Here is a 27,706-nt window from a genome sequence, read left to right as displayed (position 1 = left end):
AATGGGGATGAGGTGGGCCTTCGCTAACCACTAGGACATGGCACTTTTGGTGTTACCAAGGCGTCGTTTTAGTGTGTAAACCACTCCACGAACTGTTTTATGGGCGAGCACCGGATTTAGCCCTATGTGTAACCGGCCTTACATTAACCCACACTATTTAGCATTCAATTAGGTCAAAAAAAATTGTCTAATGGAAAACTATATTTTAGAGTGTAAATTGACCGCCCAAATTCCAATGTGCGTACAAGCGGATCTCTACGGGGTTTGTTTTCCTGCCATCTCTCATCACGAGTCACGACACAGACGAGAGAGAGAGACTTGGACACACACACAGCAGGGGGGCAAGAGGAACGTCAATCAGGCCAATCGTGCAGTTATCATCACAATATCTGACACCGGGAACGCTGTTCGCTGCGACATTAGACCCCGATCATTCATCATATCACCTTGCCATGCCGCTCTTTGAAGGACTGTGGTCCCGCAGGTTCCGTGCGTAGGGTTTTCTTTGCCCAAAGGGGAACGAAAAATGGATGGATTGAGGCCTGTCCTGCCGCCTAACATGCAGGGCCAGTTTTGCCCCGTCTGCCGTTTACTTCATTTTCCCTTCTGCCATCCTGCCGCCATGAGTTACCCCCAATATGCACCCCCCTATGGCCTGCCTCCGCCGAGGTTCGACTCCCCTGCCAGGAGCAACTATGCATTGCCTCAGGAGCACCCTTCTAACAGCATGTTTGCAGCGCGGTATCCGTCCGGGGAGTTGGTTCCTCTGACTTCATCACATTATCACAACCTTCCAGTAATGCATCCCCATATGCCTCCAGAATCTGGACTTGGTTCAGTGGCCCGAATTGATCGTCCAGGTTTCCCGCCGGGTGGTCGCTTGGAAATGGGAAGAGAAAGAGAACAACAGTTCTATAAGCAGCAAAACCAGGCTGCCGGAATGGCCGACAGGTTCCACCAACCATCCTTCGAAGAGCATGCCGCAGGAAAAGTTTCAAGGGTCAATAATGCTGCGGATTCTGCCTTTGCAAGAAAGCAACACTTAGAACGCAGTTTGCAAGATAGCCATCAGCAACCTCATGGAAGTAATTTACGAGCAGACCAGTTCATGCCAAGTTGGAGGGGTCCAGAAAATGGCCTTGGTCATGGTTTCCCCAAGGACCACTTTGGCCAAGATGGCAGCTGGGGACCAACACAAGGGTTCTCCAAGAGCTCTTTTGAGGTCAGTGAGACCGTGAATCACTCCAGTAGAGGGGATATGCCATGGGATCACCAGCGACAGGCTGAGCAATCTCAAGAATCCAGACATGGCATTGCAGGCAGGCCTTATTCTCTTGCTGATAGGCATTACCCTTATGCTAACCTAGATGTTTCTAGTGTCATTGACTCACAGCCTTATCTGCCAACTGTTGCCAAAAGTATCAGAGAGCAGAATTGGAATGGGCCAAGAGATGAGAAGCTTATGGCAGAGCACGATTTGGAGGCTTCCAAAGTCAAGGAAGGAGTACTGAGGCAACAGGAAATGTTTATGCAACAAGGGTTGCAGCTCAAGGGTTCTGAACGGGTGGGAGCTATGAGGATGCAAGAAGAATCAGTGACCAGACCGGCTTCAGTGAGGAAGAGTTCCAAGAGAAAGCGAACGATCACCGATATTTCATCAATGCAGCCTATGTCACGTGAAGAAGAGTTATTGATTGAGCAAGGATTGCTAGATGATGATTCGACCAGTTCTGAGTCCGATTCAGGTTTGGAGCATACAAAACAGAAACAAGGAGTTACAAGTGTGGGTAGCAAACAGGTAGCACCTCAGGAAGAGTCAGCGTTGCCCCTGAAGTCCATACGTACAGCCAAAGAGCAGGCTAGTGAGTTTGGGCTTCAAAAGAAGCAAGGCATCACAGGTGATATCAAACAGGGAGCTGCAGATATATATTCGATGAGAAGGTTCTCCAGAAATAGTGATGGATGGACGTCTAGCTGGTCTCTCGAAACACACTCAATAACCAAAGATCATTCAGGTCAGTCTCCATTTGATGGCCTTTCAAGAAATGGAACTGAAAAGGGTCCTACTGGTGAGGCCTTGTATTCACGAAGTTGGCACCCTACACATAGTGTGCGAGTGGCAGAAATGCAGCCCCCCTTGAATGGTGGTAAGATGGATATCTCTGAAGGCACAACACAACGAAAAGATGAAGTGCTACAGCAGTACCAAGAATGGGAAGCGGAGCAGTGCCATATGGAAGCTGTGAAGAAAGCTGAGGAGATGGCTAGGGAAATTCGCCAGAGGGATGAACATGTTTTGAAGACAGGAAGTTCACATCCAGCTCCATTGCAGGATGTGCCTCTTCAACAACACTTTTCACAAGAACATCAAAACGTTAACCAGAGTCATTTGGAGCCAGCACCAAGATATCAAAGCTCTCAGTCTAAGAAAGAGCAGCAAGAATTGGGTTTGGATCACTTGAAAGCTAAAATTTGGCATCCCTCACATGCTGTTCAGCATCTCAATGCTTCATCACATCATCATAGTTTTGCTCATGAATCACATATGTATGAACAACAAGATACCCGCAGACAAGACAAAAGTCTTCAGCATGATAGCCAGCCATCCAGTGTGATGCATAAAGCTTCCCATTTATCTCAACATTCAATGTACAGTTCAGAATCATCTCTGCAGCAGCATGCAAAGTCAAGTGCAGATGAGCTGCATGAGTGGTCAAGACAATCGGGCATTCACGATGTGCATTTACATCAGGCTGCTTTGGGTCAGAGACTAAGCTTGCCAAATGCTCAGCCACAGAAGACCCAGGTAGCGGCTGAAAAGTTGCAGGCCAGGCTTTTAGAGCAGCAGAAGTGGCAGCAAGAACATCTGGTGCATCTACAGGATCAAACAAAATGGAATGCGCCAGAACAACATTCATCTCATTATCCAAACTCAGGTGAACACCAGCTTCACATCCCCAATCAAAACTGGCAGTCCACTGCAGGATCTTTTGGGCAATGTTATGGTTCAGGAGTTGGAATTGAGGGTACTCAGTACACATTAGGCAGACCTCAAGAGCCTTATAGGAGTTTTCCTCCTCTTCCAGATACCGATCCTTTGATGCCCAATTCACCTCCACCTCCACCACCCACTGGGCCCCCTCCTCCTCTTGAAATGCCAACACCTGCACCTCCTGCTCTCTCCTCAATTGTTTCTGCAGGTGTGGTGGCTGGTCATCAATGTACTTTCTATACTGAGGGCCTTAAGTTGCAGAATGTACACAACCAGAATAGTGAAAGTTTAGATAATCGACAGCAGGAGCAACAAAGCTTGCATGTAAGTACTCAGTAGCAGCGTGTGGTTTTCAATTCAATCCATGTAATCTTGCGTTGTGCTGTTAGCAACTACATTATTTAATTGGTAGCTTACTTTGTACACTTCATGTTTCTTTTAATGCAAATTATCATCATTTACAGTTATGATGAATGCATGGCAGGGTGTACCTGTTATATCCCAGTCATCTGTTGGTCTTGCTGGAAATCAGCAATCACAGATTTCCTCTGCTCCATCTAAGCAGTCTGAAAAATCTAAGGTTGATGCTGTAAACATTTTCAGAAATCCAGGCCGCCTGACTAGACCAGACCAATTTGTTGTGATTCTACGGGGTCTTCCAGGTTGGTGTAAAGCATTTGCAGACCATAAAAATACCCCTCGTATAACTTTGGAACTTGATGCAGCTTATCACTTTCAGGTAGTGGCAAGAGTTATCTAGCAAAGGCATTGCGTGATGTGGAAGTAATGAATGGAGGGAATGCTCCACGAATTCATTCTATGGATGATTATTTTATGACTGAGGTGGAAAAGGTTAGTTGTTTGGAGTACAGATAATCTGGTATACCATACTTCGAAGGCTAATTTAAAGGTAGACTATCATGAACTGAAATGGAGTTTTATCTTTTACAAGACTGAGGATGATGAAACTGGTGCAAGCAGTTTGAGGGGTAGGAAAAAGATTGTGAAAAGGGTTATGGAGTATTGCTTTGAGGCAGAAATGGAAGAGGTAAATTTATTTGTGAATAACTTTCTTCTCAATTATTATTCATTTTCTTTTCATAGATGAATATGTTTTGAGTTTGTTTTTTTCAAAAAAAAAGAAAGCTATGAAAGGGTTGCAAGAGTATGCTCTAGGCAGAGCAGCTTCAATCCTTGATATGAAAGGGCTGCAAGGATATTGACATACCTTTGAGCAGCATAAAGCTTCTCTTCTTATAAGATGGTAGAAGTGTGTGAAAGATATTATCTACTGTTAGGGCTAGATGAAGCGCAAGGATAATTACTTGTGCAGTTTGCATACAGTATGGATAGAAGAAGTGCATAATGTGACAGAATGATGAAAGAGACAATGCATATAAACTGAAACACAAAACATCAAAGTACACAGAATAGGACCATGGGAATAAACAATGTAAACCCTCACCAGCTCACACTTTACAAGCACTCTGCTCTGCATGAAGATTATGCAACAACTGTATGAATGTGGAGACACACCTATCCTTGGGATACACATGCTTTGCCTTGATCCATCAATGATGTAGTAATATTGCGCTGTCTCTCTCTTAATAGTTGCTCTTTGGTGTCCGGACCGCTAAGCTCTACAGGCTATGAGTAATAGGTTCTATACTAGAGTTGTTGCCAACTCCAACTAAAAATGAGGATCTAATGGGTGCTACCTCATGAGAGAAGATAGTAGTTATTGCCAAAAATGGTAAAGCAAAAGACCTTGGGGATGCTGTCAAGGTCGCTGGCAACATTAGTTGTGCCTTTATAATAATGTATCTAACATTCAAAATCCAATATGAGTTCTCTTGCCTTATAGTCTCAGAGGTTCTGCTAATCAGAGGGAATGTATAGATTGAAATGATTTGGGTGCCACATAAGTGATGATGCCAAAGTTTAAGCACATTGACAATTGGAACTTGAGTTCCTTTTTTTGCATGAATGAAGTTCAATTGATTATGTCCTAGTGCTTTTCCCCTCATATGGATATGAGCTGAAGTTAGCAAGTTTCTATAGTCGATGATTTGGGTGAAGCCAATGAAATTGAAAGTGATTTCACTTATCATGCAAAGCAATGAATATGCTGTTGGGTGTTTAGCTGCATCTTTTCAAGGCAAATGCCCATGTCATCGACTGATATGATACAACGATAACATGGGAAGAAGTAAACACTCAGATTCTTCTCACATCCCTTTGCTTGTGAGGGTTAGCTGTCATGCCATTTCCTATCGTTGTCTCCATCTCTCTCTTGGTTGCGAGCTTTAGTTTGAGTCAGATGAGGATGTTTGGAGCTCTAGCATTGTTCATGACTGTCAGTTGTTTACTTGTTTTGGCAGTGTCCATCCCTTACACATTCTCCTCTCTCTTCTATTCTAGTGTCCTCACTCATCATGTCCTTTGTGAGCATTTATGCAGGGGCCCAGTCCCTCGTTTTCACCATTGTATGTAGTCTTGATCTCTTCTTTGTTATGCACAATTTTTGTTCATTTTGTTCCCTTCTTTGTGTTATCTCTTTCTTAGTTGCTTTGTTGCTTTTGTGTAGCTTTAGCTTGATTACCCAAGGCTTGGGTATCCATGGTTCTATTTTTTGTCATTGTTGTATGCATTATGATGTTCATCTTACATTTAGACCATTGGGTGGTAATTCACATTGGTTGAACTGATTCTCTTTGGTCTTGGCTCCATTGTTGCCATATAGGTTTCTACTCATGCATCATTGTAGTGTCGCCTTGTATATTGCAAATTTTTGTGTTCTTTTTTCTCTTTTCTCTCATGTTCATTGTTTTTCAATCTTGTCCATCCGCTTTTGCATTCTTTTGGCATGGAATCAGAGCAACGTAGAAGGGTTGATTGATCATGGACAGACCTAATCAGGAGGATTCTTCGCGACAAAAGTTTGAGTTTTTAGCCTTTGGAGGCTACGGTGAACAGATTGTTGTGAAGAAAATTGCTAGGGTTTGTATCGAGGAAACACTGTGTACGACCACGATAGAAACACAAAGAGACAGACACAAACACAGAAAGCAAAACTCAAACACTAAGTGCAAAACTCAAAAACTCAAACAGAAACTGAAGAAGGGAGAGAAGAACACAACTTTGAAGTGAATGAATATTGTAAATGAATGTAAGAGTGTATAGATAATCAAAGGTAGAGCAAAGTGTTAGAGAGTGATATCCACCGGAGACGGATCCCAAGTCTGTGATCACCAGTCGGAGTGTAGGATAGAGAGTATGTAACAGACATAGGTGTCAGGAGGACTTGGAGCACAAACACAAGTTGGATAGGTGTCGAAGAGGGCTGGCAACTGTTGCTTGATGTGGAGGAGCTGTCGCTTGATGGAGGAAGCTGTTGCTTGGAAAGATGACACTAAACGCAAGCTGTAGATGCAGTCACTCGTTGCCATTAGGTGTTGAAGAGGTCCAAACGTAGCAGTAGGTCACTTGATGAGGGAGATGGGCTGCTAGCTGTCGCCTACACATTGGAGGAGCAAACACAACAGCAGTTGTGGTTGCAGTTGCTGGGGCTGGACAGCCATTTGTGTGTGGATTGATGGCTGAAATCTGCAGTCCTTGCTATTTGTGGAGGGGGAACGGTTGCATTTTTAGCCTTCTTTTTTTTGCAAATTTTGAGTTTTCATCGCCTTCCACGGGTGAAACTCTTCAAGGAGGAGCAGAGGAAGCCCTAGGAAACACCGACATCGTGTGCGGAGTAAAAGGGGGATTGCCCTCGTTTTTGTGCAGGTCATTTCATTTACAATGTGACAGAAATTGACGTGGAGTTTCAAGCTATTATGGACTGACCGTAAGGTCTTCAGGTTGCAAGCTCTTTCTTCAGATCAAAAGCTTGATGGGGAGAATTATTGCATGTAGCGTGCAATGATGCTTGCCATCTTGTTGATTACAGCTTGACATTTACTATTATTTTTGGAAATTTGCAGATTTCGAGGTCAAGCCAGCTTTTGTTATCGCTCTTGTGCATTTGGAAGAGTGACATTTATTATGGCAAATCAAGGATAGAGTGATGTCTTCACTTATGTTTCAAAAGAGGATAGATTGGATGGCAACAACTATTCTTTGTGGTCCTTCATGCTGAAGAATGTGCTTGTTGCAAAAAATCTTTGGGAGTATGTGAGTGGGGAAGAAGTCCGTCTTGGCGATATGGCTCGTGCAACTCCACAAGGAGGCTATGGTCAAACGCAAGCTTCTATTCGCCCCAAAGAATAGTTGCACAGAAGGCTTGGGACACTAGGGATACTTAAGCATTGTCACTTATTGCATTGGCAATTCAGCGGCCTATAGTCCCGCATATCCAGTTTGCTACTACTTCACGAGTAGCATAGCTTACACTTGAGTATATGTTTGTTGAAAAAAATGATACTCAGATTTCTTTTTTGAAGGAGCTTAAAAATGTGAAGATGGAAGAAGGTGATGCTATGCAAGATCACCTTAATAAAATTCTGGACTTGTGCGAGTAGTTGATGAATGTAGATAAGTATTATTTTGATGCTAAGATGATCTCTACTACTTTGAATTTCTTGCCACCTTATTTGGCCTTTCACATGGCATTGAATCTTACAATGCGAATTTCTATGCAACCACTTACCTTTCTTTAGTTGGTTAGCTTGTTGCTAGAAGAAGAGCAAACAAGGAAGAATAGTGGGGTGGATGTTGTAGCTTCTGAACATGCTTTTATGGCAAGACAGAAGGGCAAGGGCAATTAGTCCAAGAATGCTCCGCAAAGTTGTGAAAGCTGAGGAACTTCATAGAACAACAAGGAGGTGGGCACACAAGCCAAGAAGGGCAAGTGCCATTTGAAACCAGCCTTCCTTCCGTGGATGGGTGGTAAATCCCTGATTACAACTTAATTACAGCAACAAACAATTAATCCAAATCTGAAAATACAAATTTACCTATTGATCTTGGACAATGCACACCGGATTGGCCCCAAAATTTGCGTCCCTTTCGGTATTTCTTTAGCTTTATTGAAGAAAAAGTTAATTTACAATGGGATTCTCCTGATCCCCTTCGCAATCCAAACTCCCCTTGTTGTCCAAAGTGACCAGCAAGTCTTCCATCTGATTTGCCCCTTGATTTGGGCACTTAATTGGCCTTCATCCACTTCATAGACGATGGAAATGCCCCAAATTTAATGGCTGGCTAGTCCTCCACTTGAATTTAGCTGAAATTTACCTTCAGCCTTGAAAAATCCAAGTCTTGGAGCTTCCAATTTCTGGCATGCTTCCTGAGGCTGTTGCTAAACCCTAATTTCTACTGTAAATTGGGGTTTGCAGCGGAGAAATTCGCAATTTCTTAGTCTCCAAGGGTCCAAATGTTGAGATCTTTGGTGCAAGGCTGTGAAATGGCTGGGAGACGAGAGAGAAAGCTATAGAGAGAGAAAATTTAGAGTTTCTTCGTGAAAAATTGAAAAAAATCTGCCATTTACTATTGCTGCCTTGTCTTAACAGCTTGTAGGTGCAAAGAATTGAAGAAAATCAGTCATTTACTGCTGCTGCCTTGTCTCAACAGCTTGTTGCAAAGAACTGAAGAAAATCAATCATTTACTACTGTTACCCTGTCTCAACAGCTTGTAGATGCAGTCACCTGCTGTGGATTGGTCTTTTCCAGCCCTTGGCTACCTCAGAAGGTCCTCCAATGCAGACCGGTAGCATCTCCTCTCTCTCTCTTGTAGGTTCAATACAATAAACATCCCTCTCTCCGGCCTCTAAAGACGTTTTTCAATCTTGCATGGGCATTTTTGACAAGTGGCAGCCTTCCCAAATGGTTTTTCCAGTATTATCCATAATTAAATATGAAATCCGGTCTTTAAATACTAAAAATTAATCTAATAATTATTTCGGTGCTTTGAAAAATAATCTGATTGGCCAATAATTAAATTGGCTAGGCATCTTTCACTCCTGAGTGTCTCTGTGTCATCTTTGACCATCAAATTGGCGTTAGGTACACCATTAAACGCCACTTTCCTAGTGTCACTAACTGGCATTAATGGCCAAATGCATGACCTAGACCAACAACTGGCACCGAATACTAGCAAGTACTTGTGTGGCATAACTTATAGCAACTTTTGCCTTTGACATCCTGTGGTTTCCTCGGGTCCCGGGCGCGTAAATTTACTCTAATCCCAGTTGCACCTCACATGTGCAATATTTACTTAATTATGTGATTAAAAGTTAATCAACATGTTAAGTGAGGTTTCAAAAATATATGTCCTCATGACACCATTACTGTAAAAAGCCAGGTCATTATATCACAGAATGCAAGAAAGACATTGCTAAGGTAAAAAAAAAGACTAAGATGTTTGTTTCAAATACACCTTCCACTGTTATTGCTATAAAGTCCGTGTCATTTGTTGTTGATCGTGATTATTGTTTTTACATTTGTAGTTATGATTCTTCTTGGGAAGATAGAGCATTCAACTCTACAGAGGATGCCAACACTTGATTCTTTGACAATGGTGCTTCTAAGCACATTACATTCCATAGGGATGTGTTTATTTTTGTTGTTGTAGCTTCTATTGGCAAATCAGTGCAACGTGCCAACAATGCATCTTATCTTGTTAGAGGAGTTGGAGAGATTGTCTTGAAAGCCATTGATGACTCTACTCTTCGTTTGTTGAATGCTTTAAGTGTGTCAGGGATAAAGAAGAATTTGATGTTCATTTCTTCTTTAGCAACATGTGGAATGTAAGTCACATTTGATGATGATAAATGCATGGTCAGGGATAGGGAATTCTTGACTTTGGTACTCATTGCCACATTATGCCATGGACTTTGTGAGTTAGATGCTCATTTGATTGATCAGTTAGTTTATTTGGTATCTACTATTACTCATGCTATGTCATAGGCAAAGTTATAGCATGCTCGTATGGGGCATGTGAACTATGGTATTTTGATGCTTATGGAGTGTACTCAAATGTTGGAAGGCTTACCTCTCTTGGAGAGACCTCCCAAGCACATTTGTGAGGGATGCATTTTGGGCAAAATGCATCGGTTTTTTTTTTCTCATGACGTTGCTTTTAAAGCTATGGCTAGGTTGCAGATTGTGTATACAGATATATGTGGACCCATGTAGACAAAGTCATTGGGTGGATGTTATTATTTCGTCACCCTCATTGATGGCTTTATTCGTTTTTGTTGGGTTTATTCATTGGTGGAAAAGTTTGAAGTGTATGATGCATTTTTGGCTTTTACTGCACTTGTGGAAAATCAATTTGGTTGTCAGATTAAGACTCTTTGGTTGGACCGAGGGGGAAATTGTTGAATAATTTTTTGAAGTAAAAAGGCATTGCACAGCAGTATACTGCCGCATATACTCCACAACAAAATGGGTTTGTAAAAAGGAAGAATCGGTCCCTCATGGAGATGGCTAGATGTATGCTGAAAGCTAAAAAATTGCCACATGGATTTTGGATGGAAGCTATTATAACATTAGACTGATTGTCACAAGTCTATATAAACAAAATTTGTATCCTTTTTCATTAATTTGTCTATATAATGATTTATTAAATTTGTTTCATTTGCACTAATTAGATATAAAGAAAAGTGCATTGGAGCTGGCCACTGATGAGTGGTCACAGGTTATGGTGGACCCACGCGGTGGGTTAGAGAAAAGATAGTTCACACTTTCATCTATATGGCCCGATTCGGCGCCTGTGACCAGAACTCACGCATATCAGGGTTAGACTCGCACACGGAAAGGATTGATGTCTTGAAGTGTGGGCTAGATCCGCCAGAACAGACAATTACAATCAACAAGATGGCATGATCATGAAATGCTTGTACAATGTGCATGTGTGGGCTGAAAGCTTGAAATGCACATTTCTTTGCATAGGAAAGTCACATGAAGATTCTGATACCGTTTTTGCGATGTACACGGAAAAAGCTTTCATATGACACCTATATTGGGGGGTCCCTAAATTTTAGGAGGTCCCTAAATTTTAGGAGCCTCGAATTAGCCTAAAAATGCTAGTCCTAAAAAAATAGGGATGTCATTCTAAAAATAGTAAATTCTGTACTCTGACTGTGCTTACTAAATTTGATTGTTTCTATTCTTGATAGTATTCAGCCCAAAAAGGAAGGCCATAGAGAAGAGACAAGTGTCAAGACACTTATCACACAAGTTTCCAAGAGTCCCACCACTTGTCACATCTCATGACATGTGGCTGGACACTTGTCTTGTGCTACTTCACTTTCCCCTTTTGTACTAGCTCTTCCCTCTCCTATAAATAAGAGCTGGTTTTTCTTCATTCAGCATCATTTTTCTTTGCTGTAAACTCATGTACAACACCCACAGATAGCCAGAAACTGGCCCCATCCATCCCCATCATCATCCCCCACTTCTCCATTATCAAATTCCTCCATATTCCCTCTTTTATCACTGCTGTTTTACAGGACAGCAAGCCTGTAAATTCATTACAGCACCTCCTTCTCGAGCTCTTTCTTCCATTTTAGTAACAAGAAGCAAGCCCTATCCATGTACTGTTGATCAACGATGGAGAAAGGTTGATTTTCCCTCTTTCTTCTCTCATACTGTAAAGAAATCAGTTCTTATCATTGCATAATAGATAATGCATGTGTGCTTATACATCTTTGCATGATCTTGTGAGAGTGAGAATTACTTCTCCTCACTCTCAGGTCGATTGTAACTGAGCTCTTCCCTAAGGAACTTGGGTTGAGCAGAAATACATTCCTTCCGGGGGGGGGGGGGGGGGTTTACCCATCTTCAACCCTCAATCTTGTCTCCATTACTTTTACATTTTCATGGCTGTAATTTTATGAGTAATTTTCATTTTCAGCTTAAGTGTTCATTCTCTTTTATATTAAATCTCGAAAACAAGAGAATATCATAATTGTTAAGCATACTACGTTGTTCGGGCCGTTTACAATGGTATCAAAGCTTTTGCTCGGTCCTCACCCCAACACTGGTAGTACTTACAATTATAAGTTTGTTTGTTTTCAGCCCTTGCATTGAGTGCTTTAGCATATTTTTCTTAGAGTCTCAATTGATCAGTCGAGTGCTATCCTTCAAGCCATTCAAAGTCTTAGAGAGGAGAATCGGCAAATTCGTGAGCAACTTCTCAATCTAGAAAAAGTTGAGAATCCCAAAGAATTCAAGGAAATAAGCCCATCTGCTTCAAGGAGACAAAGCCATACCAATGAAAGGAGCCGATCAAGAAGTCCAATTACTTCTAAGAGGCAGTCCTATTCTACTTCAAGACAAAGAAAGAGATCGCGTCGAAGCTCATCCTCTTTTTCAAAGTCATCTGGCGCCTACTCTGATGGACCCTCTTCTAGTGACGAAGAGTCACACTCTTCTCTTGGAAGACCTCATTATCGTCAAAGGTGCAACATTCTTCACCCTCGTCTCCATCTTCATCCCCATCAAGCACTTCATCATTTTCAACCTCAAGGTCCGGGCATGGACGAAGGCATAAGAAAAAGAAGAAGACTAAGTCACTATCTCAACTTGAAAAGAAAATCAAGTTCAGTATGTATGATGATTCCCAAAATCCTGATCTTCTTCTGAAGTTTATTCGTCAATTTCAAATTTTGTATGGTCGTGACAAGCATAAAGAAAAAGAAAAGATTAAGTTTGCAGCTTTACATTTGACCTACTTAGCCCATACTTGGTGGACGGGGTTGGAATATGATCATGCTGCCCCAAAATCATGGCGGTCCTTTGTTCGTATGATACAAAGCCAAATTCTTCCTGTTCATTTCAAAAGAGATATAAAAATGGAATGGGATCAGCTTTGGCAAAGGAAAAATGAGTCACTTGGTGACTATACCAAGAGATTTTGGGAGCTACTTTTGAAGGTCCAACATTTCAAGAAGATCAGCAATTCGGAAAAGCTTAGGAAGTTTCAAGGAGGTTTAAACTTCGTACTGCTCTTAATCATTATCATTGTTTTAGTCTCAGGGAACTCATTGACCATGGTGAGACATGGGAAATGGAGCACAATGGCAACAAATCATTCCAAAAGAATGATAAGAAGAGAGTAGCTAATGATGAGGAGCATTCAGCCCCAAATGAAGGACAAAAACAGCGGCAAAAGCAGCCATCAAATCAAAAGAAGATGAAGCCCTATGTACCTCCTAATGCTCCTCAATTTCGCTCCAATTTATACCCAGAAGCAAAGCAACTTTTCGAAGAAGAAAAGCAGCGCTGCATGAAAGAAGGGAAGTGCTTTAAATGTGGACAAATAGGCCACATAGCAAAGCAATGTCCAAGCAAAGGACAAAGCAAGGTTTCTGACAAGCAGCCTAAGTCGCCAGTGAAAATCAATGCTATTAGTGATGTAGTTGCAAACACAACTCACACTTCAGAGATGCGCAAATTATTAAAAGCTTGGGGACAGTTGCAAGGTAAGCAAGCACTATTCTTGATAGATCTTGGGACAAATGAAAATGTCATTTCCTTGCAATTAGCTAAAGAGCTTGGATTGAAGAATGAAGAGAAGGACACTCCAGCAGAAGTTCGCCAAGCTTTAAATGTCGATGAAGGTGACGCAGTGAAGACTGTGACACCCTACATTGGCAAACTCAAGTTTCAAATTTAAGGCTACAGTGACGAAGATACCTTCTGTATCGGAGACCTTGATGGTTGCGATGTGATTCTTGGCATGCCGTGGAATCATAGAGTAGATTCAACCATCTTCTCTTAGAAAAAAGAAGGTAGAACTCACCAACAAAGGCAAGAAGTATGAGATCCAATCTGGAGTTTTTGGAGACACCATACCTATGGTAAGCCATATGCAAGTCTCTAGAGCAATTAAGAATTGTGTTGAAATAAAGATTGTTTTTTGGAAGATCTTCCTTATCAGCTTCAACCAGAAAGGCCAGAAGACCATCATATTGATATTATTCCGGGCAGTTCTTCTCCTAATATAGCACCATACCGTGTGAGCCGTCCTTAACAAGAATAAATCAGAAAGCAAGTCGAAGACCTACTCAACCGTGGGCTAATTAGGCCAAGTAGCTCACCATTTTGTTCACCGGTTCTTCTTGTTCAAAAGAAAAATGGCACATTCAGGTTGTGCATTGATTATCGAGCCCTCAACAAAATCACTGTGAAAAATCGGTTTCCTATTCCCAGAATTGACGACATTTTGGATCGTCTAGGAGGCTCAAAGGTTTTCAGCCGCATTGATCTAAAGAGTGGTTATCATCAAATTAGGATAATACCACAAGATGTACACAAAACTGCTTTCCGTACTTCGTACGGTCTTTATGAATTCTTGGTGGTTCCTTTTGGATTAACCAATGCACCAGCCACCTTTAATTGAATGATGGAGCACATCTTTAGAGAGCATCGACAATATGTCGATACTTTCTTTGATGATATTCTTGCCTTTAGCAAGAATGAAGAGGAGTATCATCAACACTTGGAGATTGTTCTACAATTACTTCAACAAAATCAACTCTTGGCAAATGGTAAAAAGAGTGAATTTTTCATGCATAAAATAAATTACCTTGGGCATGTCATCTCTTTTGAAGGGATTCAGATGGATCCTGAAAAGATCAAGATAATCCAAGAATGGCCTCATCTTTATGATATACATGAGGTGCGATCGTTTCTTGGCTTATGCTCTTATTACCGCCGCTTCATCAAGCATTTTGCACATATGGCTTCTCCACTTCATGACCTTACAAAGAAGAAGACCTCTTTCCAATGGAAGGAAAAAGAGAAGGCAGCCTTCACAACATTTATGAAAAGGAGCTCTTAGCAGTGGTTCATGCTTTGAAGATATGGAAACATTATCTTTTAGGCAATGAATTCCTTATTAAAACTGATCATCAGAGCTTGAAGTATTTCAAGACTCAAAAGCATTTGCAAGAGAAACATGCAAGATGGGAAAATTTCTTGTCTATGTTTCATTTTCAAATTATGTATACTCCAGGGAAACAAAATGTAGTTGCTGATGCACTTTCTAGAGTGTCTCGCATTGCAACTATTACAGTGGCTCATCATGAAGATTTTCAAACGATGAAGAATACTTATGATGAAGATACTGATTTTGCAGCAATTTGGTTAAATTTACAGCAAGGAGGTTCTCATCCAGTTTATTCCATCAAAGACGGTTACCTTCTCATGAACAATCGCCTTTGTGTCACTCTTCCTGTTCGACAAAAGGTGCTTAAAGAAAGTCATGAACCCCCTTATGCAGGGCATAGAGGGAGGGCAGCCACTCTAAGTGCAATTGAACGCTACTTTTATTGGCCAACATTATGAAGAGATACACATAACTTCATTGAGGCTTGTCTAGTATGCCAAAAATCCAAGTATGATAGGCAGAAGACTCCAAGATTGTTGCAACCTCTTCCAGTGCCCAAAGATCCATGGGAATCTATCACAATGGATTTCATCTCAGGTATTCCAAGAACACCTCAAGGTCATGATATGATTTGGGTCATAATTGATCGATTCACCAAGCAATCACATTTTATTCCATGTCATAAAACATTGAAATTGGCATAAGCTGCAAGACTTTTCATTCAACATATCTTCAGATTACATGGTATGCCTTCTGAGATCATTTTAGATAGAGACTCCAAATTCACAAGTAACTTTTGGCGTGGTTTATTTGAGAATTTGGGAACCACTTTAAAGTTCTCCTCAGCTTTTCATCCTCAAACTGACGGCCAAACAGAGGTGATGAATCTCACTCTTTTGGATATGTTGAAAGCTTATGTTAGTGAACATAAGTCACAATGGGAGAAATATCTTCCATTATTGGAGTTTGCTTACAACAATACAGTGCACTTATCCATAGGGAAAGCTCCAAATGAAATAGTACAGGATAAAGTGATTCCTCCTCCAATTATTCGCACTAAAGATAAGATTTTTGCTGCTGATGAGTTTGCTTCAGATTTAAAAACAGCAATGGATCAAGTTCGAGCCACTATCAAAGTTGCCCAAGAGCGACAAAAGAAGCAAGCAGATAAACGAAGAAGACCTTTGGCTTTTGAAAAAGGTCAATATGTCTTGCTAAAGTTTGATAAAAGCAAGCTCAAACAAGGTTTCAGTCAAAATTCATCTTTTCCAAAGCTCTCCAGTAGATACTTTGGACCCTTCAAAGTGATTGAGAAAATAAATGAAGTTTCTTATCGACTTGAGCTTCCTGCTCATTGGAAAATACACAATGCTTTTTTCATGTAAGTTTGCTAAAACCTTACATAGGACCAGAACCAAAGGAACCCATTACTGAAGATTCCCCAGAAGTTGAAGAAACAGAGCAACTCTTGGAACCTGAACAGATTTTGTTTAACAAGGATCGAACCACGAGAAGTGGCCTTGTGACATGAAATTCTTACTAAAATTCAAGAATCTACCCACAACAGATGCACAATGGATAGATAAAAAATTCATGAAGGATTACCCAGACATTCTTCAGCCATATCAAGAAGCTTTTCAGTTGAGGGCAGTTGAATAAAAGCCAAAGGGCTGTCACAACTCTATAGAAACAGAATTTGTATCCTTTTTCATTAATTTGTCTATATAATGATTTATTAAATTTGTTTCCTTTGCACTAATTAGATATAAAGAAAAGTGCATTGGAGCTGGTCATTGATGAGTGGTCACAGGTTATGGTGGACCCACGCGGTGGGTTAGAGAAAAGATAGTTCACACTTTCACCTATATGGCCCGATTGGGCGCCTGTGACCAAAACTCACGCATATCAGGCTCGCACACAGAAAGGATTGATGCCTTGAAGTGTGGGCTAGATCCGCCAGAACAGATAGTTACAATCAATAAGATGGCATGATCATGAAATGATAGTACAATGTGCATGTGTGGGCTGAAAGCTTGAAATGCACATTTCTTTGCATAGGAAAGTCACATGAAGATTTTGATACTGTTTTTGCGATGTACATGGAAAAAGCTTTCATATGACACCCATATTGGGGGGTCCCTAAATTTTAGGAGCCTCGAATTAGCCTAAAAATGCTAGCCCTAAAAAAATAGGGATGTCATTCTAAAAATAGTAAATTCTGTACTCTGACTGTGCTTACTAAATTTGGTTGTTTCTATTCTTGACAGTATTCAGTCCAAAAAGGAAGGCCATAGAAGAGACAAGTGTCAAGACACTTGTCACACAAGTTTCCAAGAGTCCCACCACTTGTCACATCTCATGACATGTGGCTGGACACTTGTCTTGTGCTACTCTACTTTCCCCTTTTATACTAGCTCTTCCCTCTCCTATAAATAAGAGCTGGTTTTTCTTCATTCAGCATCATTTTTCTTTGCTATAAGCTCATGTACAGCACCCACAGATAGCCAGAAACTGGCCCCATCCATCCCCATCATCATCCCCCACTTCTCCATTATCAAATTCCTCCATATTTCCTCTTTTATCACTTCTGTTTTACAGGACAGCAAGCTTGTAAATTCATTACAGCACCTCCTTCTCGAGCTCTTTCTTCCATTTTAGCAACAAGAAGCAAGCCCTATCCATGTACTGTTGATCAACGATGGAGAAAGGCTGATTTCCCCTCTTTCTTCTCTCATACTGTAAAGAAATCAGTTCTTATCATTGCATAATAGATAATGCATGTGTGTTTATACATCTTTGCATGATCTTGTGAGAGTGAGAATTACTTCTCCTCACTCTCAGGTCGATTGTAACTGAGCTCTTCCCTAAGGGACTTGGGTTGAGCAGAAATACATTCCTTTGGGGGGGGGGGGGGGGGTTTGGGTTGCCCATCTTCAACCCTCAATCTTGTCTCCATTACTTTTACATTTTCATGGCTGTAATTTTGTGAGTAATTGTCATTTCAACTTAAGTGTTCATTCTCTTTTATATTAAATCTTGAAAACAAGCGAATATCATAATTGTTAAGCATACTACGTTGTTCGGGCCGTTTACACTGACCTCCTAGCCATAGAGCCAAATGGGCTCATCCTTGAGCTTGGCAGCTAGTTGAAATCGAGTCACCACCACATCCCGAGAATTGTTATCCCATATCACCAGCCCACACTATCATAGTGTACGGACACATCGGCCTACAGGCCAAGAGTCCAAGAATGGTGATCACACAATGATGTGCACAATAGGGCCCTAGGACTTGGCTGCCCTAACCCTAAAGTGCCGCTTAAGAGTTTGCACTAAGCCACTTCATGACCTTTGTGACCAATGCTACTAGTGTCCATCAAGATGTCCAAGGATGTAACACTTAATTCTGCAATATGCTCCACCAATTTATTAAGTTTTTGTTGGCAGTTGTAAAAAAGCGTGACATGGCGCACATAGATTTTAAAGTCCCTTGCTCATATTGAGAGTTCGAATTTAATGGTAAGATTCTTGAGTCTGCTTCTTTGAAAACAGGCTCAAATAACAATAATTTGCTGAACATAATAGTGGCCCTAGACATGTATGCTGCAGTACCGCATGCTCTAGTTGGTGGTGTGCCCCCATGACCCATGACAACTGCATATTACCTCTTGTGATTAAATGCCTCATTCAGTAGTTTCATGGGATTGTTGTTATGCAATAGTGCTGAAGTGTCTCTTTGTGGTTTTCCTGTCTCCCAGACCGTCTTATACTCCAAGCACATTTGTTGTTAATGATTTTATGATCATAATGAGTTTTTGAGATTAGAAACTGCTTCTCTTATTCATTCACAAACAAGTCATATTTGTACTTTGGAATTGGAGGGTCTTTTTTTTGGGGTGGAGTGTCATTGGTGCTCACTGCTACCTATGCTCTGACAACGGGTGCCTTGGTGCCAGGTATATCGTGCCAGCATGCTTAAAGCTTTTAGAAAGACATTGGAGGAGGGCATGTTCAATTTTGTCATTGGTAGGTAATTTCTAAGTTTCGGGTATGACCTTTCTTTTCAAATAACTGTTGTACTAGTTGATAGGTAAGATGTGCAATCACGATGTTTAATGTTTCTGATTTATGTTTTCTCGTTGAAGTAGTCATGCTTGTAATGTTCTCACATCAAGCAGCCTCTGATGATTTTGTTGTTGGAAAGTAAATACTGTGTGCCAAATGCATTTACATTGTGGCTATGCAAATATAGTTGTTGCTTGTATAAATTCCTCAGTGCCTATGGCCTCTAGAATTGTTTAGTGGTTCAAGTATCTTAGGCCACATTTCCCTCGAAGTTTTTCTTTGGGCTAACCACAAATGCAGTGCTGCTCGACGATTGACCTCCTTGGTTTCTGGCATGTGGGCCTCATCTTAGTGGATGACCGCAATGTGCTGGTAGCTGATTTTGCTCAATTTTGGGCAACTGCTAAGGTATATTCTCTTGACTGATCTGAACTGAGTATGCTGCTTAATAGCATGTGTTTGCCAGTCTCCTTGTTAGAACCTGGTAGGTTTGCAGCATCTAGCTCATAGCTATAATCATGGTTAGGCCTGAATCAATTCTGAATCTTGTTTGCCTTTACTCTGACATGTCTGAAGTAAGTGTATGATTTTGAATGACATTTGTTATAGCATCAAACCTGGGAGTTAATGGATCTCCCTTAGATTTTCCACACCTGTGGCACAATCATATGGTTGTTAAAAAAGAGTTACATAACAACAGCCAGTCTGAGTGTTTTCCAAATATATGGATTTGGTTAGTTTCCATGTTTAAAACTGCATGGGGAAATAACTATCCTGTGAATGTATTGTGTGAATGATGCTGTCTGTAGCTGTAGTATTCATGTGCAATAATGTTGATAATGTTTACTGTAACTGACTCTTTGTGTTCTGTTGTGTCTTCCTTTTTTTGCTAGTGAAATAATCAAAGTGCTGCAACCTTTTTTGTTTAAGCTGTAAAAAATAAAGGTGGGCACACAGTCAATGTCACTTCTAGAATTTTCCTATGGTCATAGTGACGTGATGATGGCAATAGAGACACCAGCCTGATGACATTCAGGCAGAAACCAAGTGTGGGAGACCTAGGCACCTGTGCACTCTGATAGATACTCTTACAGATCAAGATATGACGAGCTCCTCACCAACCACCTGATCTCAGCCATTGATTGTGGGTTTGTCCACTTTGTACAATGCTGTGATTGTGTTAAGAGCGAGTATTCAAGAGCATAAATATAATGCTCTCCTGTGGGGGAGGTTGAGGGGCCTCCCATTTATGTTCGAATTTTCTAACTGTTTGGCAAGTTGCATTTACTGATCAACAAGTATTTTGGAACCTGACATAATTTGACAAGCTAGCCTCATCCTCATTCTAAAGGGATCCAGAGTCAACTTGCTCATGCTTTTGTTGTAACTAGTTGAGATGTTGATCTGGCAAATTATCTTTAATGTGCGCATAGGTCCAAATGAAATCAAAAGCCAACTTTCTCATGCTTTTGTTGTAACTAGTTGAGATGTTGATCTGGCAAATTCCCTTTAATAAAAACTGTATGCATAGGTCCAAATGAAATCAAAAGTTCATTCGAATGAAGTGCAACTTCTTGCTGGTGTAGGTAGTCGCTGCTTATGATACAACTGACAAAATTATCTGTTTTTGGGGAAGTCTTGGATAAGCTTGCCTGTTTAAATGACAATGTATTGGTCTGATAACTGCATTCGAATCCTTGAGAGAGTGATTCATCAGTTTCAGGTGCAATTGATTATCCAATTTGTGCAAATATAACATAAGCTTTCTCTGTACAAATAGACAATTTAGTGCATGACCTTGGGAAGAGCAAAGTTCATCACCTCTTAAGGCCAATCAACTTCCCAACATTGTCTAAGCATACCATAAGCTTGTCGGTATAGAATGTGACAGATTCTCTGATTCAGATGCTTGGAAGCAGTCCATATAAGGAAACCTGTGTGACAAATCCAAGAGTCAAGAAATTGATGAGTAAACAGAAGCTGTAGAGACTGGATTGTCTTCTTCCAAATACAATGTGTTCTTTGATATTATCTGTTTTGAGAAACATTGCACTTAAAAAGAGATTGTTTGGAATGTGTTTAAGAGCCTTTAGGCTGTCTCTTTTTGGCTGCATGGCTTTTGGAGAGCGTAATGATTTCTCTGGTCCTTCTTTATCACAGAGGTCTGGCTATGAAGTTTATATACTGGAGGCTGGTTACAATGATGTGGCGGTGAGTTTTCTTATTATCTTTCAGAACATATGCTGTCATTACAGATGCTACTTTAAGTTGCTTGTGAACAACAGTCATCTAGAGGCTTTAGTTATTTATATCCATCCACATTCTTAAATTCTAAAATTTTTGAGGAAGACTACTGCAACCAGTCATTGAGACGTAAATCATCCTAGGTGCCATGTATGGTTAAAGTTTGTCTTGCACTGCCTGCATGTGCTCAAATGTTTTGTTGATAATGGGTTTTGACAGGGGTGCGGGGCAAGAAATGTGCATAGCTTTACGGTAGAACAAATACAATCAATGGCTGACCGTTGGGAGCCAACACCTCCACTTTACTTGCAGCTTGATGTATCGGTATGCTCTCAAGTATCTCAAAGTTTGGATTTTGTATCTTAGAAATCAATAAACTCAATTCCATCATGTTTTTGCAGTCTTTGTTTCGAGGTGATGACTTGAATTCTCAAGATATAATCGAGGTAATTCATGCTCTCACTTAACCTGTATCCATGTCACCATTGTTAATGCCCAAAATTATGGTCTAGTTTTTGGAAGAGTATGTAAAGCAGTTTGCAAAGAATCTCTATGAAGATTTACTTAATATAATTGAGTTTAGGATTAACAGTTTAGAGCATTATTTCCATATTTGCATGATTGTTATCAGCTGTTTGACTTGATCCAAGATATTGCTGTAATTCTATGGTGTAGCATGTTTTTGCCCAGCACTTTTTTTTTGGTTCTATGTTGATGTTGACTTTCAAAAGAAGAGCACCTATAATTGTATGTTAAGGTGTCATGCTTGTAATCGATTTTCAGTCAAGGGTACAATTCAGCGCATTTCTTTTTGTTGCAGGTGGAGATGGATGCAGATGATATGGAGCGTGACCTTGAGGAGGAGGAAGAAAAATCCCAGTCATCTCAAGAGCAGATTTTCCGGAAAGATTATCACACAGAAAAAGGTTAGTGAGTTTGTGACCTTCGCATGAATCATTCTTCTCCTTTGATTTCGTCTTTATCCTGCTTCTGTTTCATGTCACTTGTGAGTTGTTTATTCTGCCTTAAGAAGTTTTTTTCCTTGTGAGTTGTTTATTCTGCCTTAAGAAGTTTTTTTTCACACCTTTCTGTTTCTCTCTCCTCTTCTCATCGAACAAGCATCAATGATGAACTTTCAACCATGAAGTGGAGAGGGTGACTCCCAACTGGTAGCTGCATATGAAGGATTGTACAATGAACATGAGCAAAGAGATGAAAGGAATGAAGAACAATGTGCAACCTTGATGGGTGGGAGGGGCAGCTGCTTGTAAACATGATGCAAGTAAATTTAGTCTATGGCATGGGAAAGAGATGAGGATTGAGGGTGAGACCAATCTGGCACCTACCTTCGATAGATACGAGGCGAGAGGAGTGGAATCCTAAGTTAAATAGATGGAATTGGAAGATGAGGATGGAAGCGTATTACCGATTAAATATGAAGTGAAAGAAGACTAGAGGCTACACGAGCCAAATGACTTCAAGTTAGTTACTAAGGAGTTACTAAGGCTCGACCTTAATAAGAAGAGAGACCAAGGGAATACATCTATGAAAGACTGAAAGATTGAAAGACTAGGGATGAGCTGAGGAAGAGATCCCTAGTGTTTGGGACAAGATAGAAGAGAAGATGATAGGATGAAAAAGAGCGAAACAAAGGAAACTTATGCAATGGATCAGTAGCTCGATTAGTAGAGAAGATGAGGGAAGAAAAGAAGGTGGTGAAGAAGGGATACAAAGGGTTTGTACAACTATGGGTTGAACAAGGAACAAAAGTTGAAAAGATGATAGTGAATAGGACAAAAGAGGGAGTAGGATGTAGACCCGTAGAAGATGGGAAGAAGAACATGAGTACGAAGAAAGGAGCCAAAATAGTTGGGCTGGGTAGATTTTTGTTGCACTTTAGACATAATCCTACACACTTTTGTATCTCGACTTTGACCTAAGAAGTCTGTGCATTTCTCCGATTTGCATATGAACATTTATAATGTTTTTTAAACTTTCTCATCATAAAAGAAGTTCACAAAAACATCTAATGGTATGAAGATTATGATCTTCACTTGTCGACTTGCTATGTTAGGTCGTAGATATCTTTGAATATCTGCATAAGTCTTTAATCTCAAAGGTTCACATGTTTCCGATTTTGGAACTGATCGCTCTGTGCTATCTAGAGCTAGGAGCGGAAGAGGCCTGAGAGATCGAGCAAGGAAACTAAAAGGGGAAGAAGCTAAGTTGAAAGAAGAGAGGGGACAAATATTCCAAGAAGGGGATCCAACTATTACCTCTACTATTTGCAATACCAAAGAATGAGGATTAATATGATGACTTTGCGCTACTACACTCCTGATACTTCCAAGTTCAAGCCCTTTGAGAAGAGCCAAAGAAAAGGTGCTACGAAGGGGATCCTTTTGTGTAGAGGGCGCGAAGCTAGGGGTCAAGGTCTCCTAACAACATTCTAGGGTTGGGTTTTGGACATCCTACTTTACACAGAGATATCCAATCCAAAGCAGATCCATACCGCACTTGGTTCAAAGAGAATAGGAAATGAGAGGGATATGCGGCTCAACCTCTCTGCCCATACGGCATAGTTCCATTCTGGTCCCCTAACACAAAATGAATCAGATTCTAACCTCACGATACTTAAAGGTCCAATGGCAGTAAAACCTTGTGAGAAGCCTCCCAATTCTCTGGGACCACTCTACCATAGGACAGACCCGTCGAGGGTTCTACCTACATGGTTCCCTTGATAGCTTTTGTTTTCTAATTAGGTCCTATTACATTTATGGTGACATTTAAAATCAGCTTCCTTAATTAGCCTTTTAGGGAACATGGTTCGTTTGCGTAATTTACGGCACAAACACGAATACAGAGCAAGCAATCCTTTGACAAACAAGCTCAAGAAAATTCCTTAACTTATCTTCACGTTAATCTTTGTCTCCTGCCCATAGAGGAGCAATTATATATTCCTTTTTGTCCAACAGAAGTACCCGGTCCAAATCACATGGCACCACAATTTCTATCCATTATCTAGAATAGGATCTTCCAATGCCCTACATGTTGGGCTCACGGCAGTCTACAACTCAGTTTTAGACTAGGGAAGGGGTGTCCAGAGCTCCAATGACCCCAAGCGACTTAGGAGTGAGACACAACTTCCGTGGTTGGTCTTTTCACCACTCGACCTTCAGTCCGTAAATCAAGCAATGCCCTCTTGGGTTGAAACACGGAGTGACCTTGGAGATGATCCACCCGTGCAAAAATATCATTCCTTAATTAATCCAATTAAGAAACAAGCACAATAAAGGCAATCAGCCTAATATCATCTTCCAAAAAAACATTCCTTTATTCCCCATGGCAACTTGTCGTCACTTACCCCTGCCATGCATTTACCATCGAACACAAGCACTTGGAATAATCATCCAAATCGTGGGAAGCATTGTCCCATGCTTACTCCTTCGAAATGACTTCAAGTCTTGAGGAAGGCTAAGGGTAGGCCTGTAGGGACTACTTAATGGGCAAATACATGGGATAAAATGTACGTCTCAAAGAAAGATAAAGAGTGCAGAGGCAGAAATGATCCTCCTATCATATATAGGTTCCAGCAAGTTGCAGCAGAAAATCCATGTTGCACTCCGGCCCTGAATTCAATCGCGCACTCTCATGTGCTTCCAATCCTCAAAATGTGCATGCTGCCGTGTCTAGGATAGGCTCTTGATCAGCCACGATCAACCTCCAACAGCCTCTTTTAGACACGAACACTCCTGTGTGTCTTGGTCCATGTGCTTGCTGTCCAGCCTCCATGCTTTTGACCAGTAGATGGTGATGGTGGCTGTTGATCATGTCGGGTATGTTCACTGAAGACTGCGAAGTCAGATGCCATGGTTCTGTGGGAGCCTCTTAACTTGGATAAATGGACTGTTTGGTAAATAAAATATACAAAGAGTATTCTGAAGACACATGAATTGTTGATAAACTTATATGATATAGCCTGATCGCAGGGCCAAGTTGAGTTCACTTGCTTATGACAGATTGTTTTCAAAATGGTAATTTATATTGGAGTTGGGTTTTTTTTACAGGAAAGCCTGTCCTGGGAGAAAAATGGGGGGACAAGACTGAACCTTCAGGTGATAGAGCTATGCCAAAATCTAAAGGGCGTGCGGAAGACAACAGGATTGAGCGCACCAAGGAAAGCAGAGATACGAGTAATGCCCTTTCTGGACTCATGTCAACATATGGTAAAAAAGATAAATTTGTACATTGGGCAGATAATCAGGTATGAGTGTGCAGCATAGATGTTTTAGTCAGTGTTTACCTTTTTCAACATTTAAACTTGATAATAGAGGATTTTGGTTGAAAGTTTTCATCAGGTCACAAGCATGAGTGTGATGTGATTCCTTACAGGGTGTCAAGGGAGGTTATTCAATAGGTCATAAGAATGCCCCACTTGTGATTGGCCCTGGCCCTGGTTACAATGTGGTATGTCTAGAAGATATATTGGAATCTGTATTTTGTGAGACTTTGGTGCTTGAGCTGATTCCTTTATTTTTCCAGATGTCAAACCCTACATTGGAAGAGATGGACAAAAACCAGCTTGGTGCCGATTCAAGGAGGAAAACTAGATTTATTGAACAGCTTCGAGCTGAGCAGGAAACTTTCAAAGCAGCCTTTGCACGCCGGCGCCAGAGAATTGGTGGAATGGAGGATGAAGAAGATGACTAACATGGAAGAAAGTTATGAACGATGGTTTTAAACAGTTTAGGGTCAAGCCTCAAAATACCCCTATAATCATCTCTATATGCCTAGGCCCTGATGCAAGAAAAAGTGGATTAACATGACATATTCATTGTCATATTTTTCTGGCACCATCTTAATGATTGTGCCCAACACTCTGATCACTTACCTGTCATGTCTTTGTATTGATGTATCTGAAAGCCAGTGCCAGTTTCACAGCCCAAAAGACGAGCAGCCAGCATTGCCTGGCAAGATGGAAGGATGACAAAACCGAAATACAAATTGACAGAGTTTGAGGACAAAGTAATGCATTTAGCTTTTTACACACTGATCAGCATTGCCTGGCAAGATGGAGGGATGACAAAACCGAAATCCAGGCAAGATGGAGGGATGACAAAACCGAAATCCAGGCAAGATGGAAGGATGACAAATCCGAAATACAATTTGACAGAGTTTGAGGACAAAGTAATGCATTTAGCTTTTTACACACTGATCAGCATTGCCTGGCAAGATGGAAGGATGACAAAATCGAAATACAATTTGACAAAGTTTGAGGCTAAGTAATGCATTTAGCTTTTTACACACTGATTCTGTTGAGTCCCCCAAATAGGGCGATTAGTATCCAAGGCAAGTCTTAGGTGTCTAGAGAAATTAACATGGTATCTAGAGCCAATTAGTATCCAATGCAAATCTTGGTGTTACAATCCTTTATATACTCTCTCTCTCTCTCTCTCTCTCCTCTGTATGTCACAACCATAGACACAAATATTGTCTTCACTCTTTTAGAAAAGAGAGGAGCTTGGATTTGTAATAGCTATGATGTGGCTTGTTTTAAGCATCAACTTTTTTTTTTCCACTTAGTGAGCAGAGGAGGAGGAGAGAGTGAAGTAGATGTGCTTGACAGAAGAGCTTGAAGCTTTGAAGCAACCGGAGTGGTATAACAGGATGCTCCTAGTCGGTTCATGCATTTGATGCTGCTATCTGTGTTTCAGTGATTTGGGAAGCTTTGGCCCCCTTGGTTGATAGAATGGATGAGCATAGCCAAGAAGGTTATCACCCTTAAAAAGAAAAATAATGCGCATATTGTATTAAAGTATTTACATCGCCCCGAACCGGGTAAAATTTGGCTACATAAATAGCTTAAAGAGACTAGGCATGAGCCTAAACTATGTGTTTTTCCTTTGAGCTAAAGTGAATGGCGCAATGCTCAATGGGCTAATATGACCAAAGGCTGTATTATTCCCAAGAGTCCGTAAGTTGAGAAGAGTGACCCCTATGATCGCCTCCCAAATTCTTTTAGATACTTCATTGAGGTTCCCTCTTATCTCCCATTTACTTCTAGCTTACATTGCAATGGAGATTTGTTTTTTTTTTCATTCCCACTTTAATCTTCCTCCAAAGAGAGCTTCAAAAAAATCACAAAACACATGTTTGGGGCTTTTTTAATGTCTCTTGCAAAAAGCACACAAGGGGAATATACATGGGTGAACTTGGAGACCCCATCTCTAGTTGGGAGTTGCTTGGAAACTATTTTCTAGAACAATAGGTTAATCTTGTGTGAGGGGATGGCTCTCCAAGCCTTCTCGAGTTGTTTTTTCCAAGTCTTCAATGTCCCTCTAGGTTTTTTTTTCTTCCAAGATTCTAGAGTTTTGAAATACCACCATGCATTAGCAACATAGAAGTCATGCCTTTTCTTAGCAACCATCAAAGTCTTACCCTTTTCATTAACTACCCATTTCAAGATCACATTATCACCGGCTAGCTTCGATGTGGGCCATGGTTCCTTGAGTTTGGTCGAAGTGTCTTGAAGCCATTCAAACTCCTTGGCATTGACACCAAAGGTAGCC

General features: G+C 40.9%; 1 protein-coding gene across 4 annotated transcripts; it reads left to right on the top strand.

The window, feature by feature from the left end:
- The first annotated feature begins 229 nt into the window (after positions 1–229).
- Positions 230–26,710, top strand: LOC148040944 (P-loop containing nucleoside triphosphate hydrolases superfamily protein). 4 transcript variants are annotated; one of them, XR_015690360.1, is made up of 14 exons: positions 231–3,316; positions 3,477–3,654; positions 3,732–3,844; positions 3,945–4,040; positions 18,785–18,854; positions 19,246–19,301; positions 21,054–21,104; positions 21,357–21,461; positions 21,539–21,583; positions 21,958–22,063; positions 25,205–25,401; positions 25,530–25,604; positions 25,680–26,236; positions 26,270–26,710. XR_015690360.1 is itself a non-coding variant. In XM_087674912.1 (13 exons), exons 1-13 carry the CDS (start codon positions 527–529, stop codon positions 25,845–25,847), a joined length of 4,050 nt encoding a protein of 1,349 aa, XP_087531038.1. In that variant the 5' UTR covers positions 231–526; the 3' UTR covers positions 25,848–26,710. The 4 variants fall into 4 exon arrangements, 3 of the variants coding, with proteins under 3 accessions (XP_087531061.1, XP_087531038.1, XP_087531052.1); XM_087674912.1 differs by having other exon boundaries at positions 25,680–26,710; XM_087674926.1 differs by lacking the exon at positions 26,270–26,710 and having other exon boundaries at positions 25,205–25,330; positions 25,680–25,817.
- Positions 26,711–27,706: the final 996 nt, after the last annotated feature.

This window comes from Lygodium microphyllum, chromosome 1 (assembly GCF_053477565.2).
Source record: "Lygodium microphyllum isolate KBCC chromosome 1, Lygodium_microphyllum_v1.1.10, whole genome shotgun sequence".
In the NCBI taxonomy this organism is placed as follows: Eukaryota; Viridiplantae; Streptophyta; class Polypodiopsida; order Schizaeales; family Lygodiaceae; genus Lygodium; species Lygodium microphyllum.
This window is presented reverse-complemented; position numbering and strand designations above follow the sequence as displayed.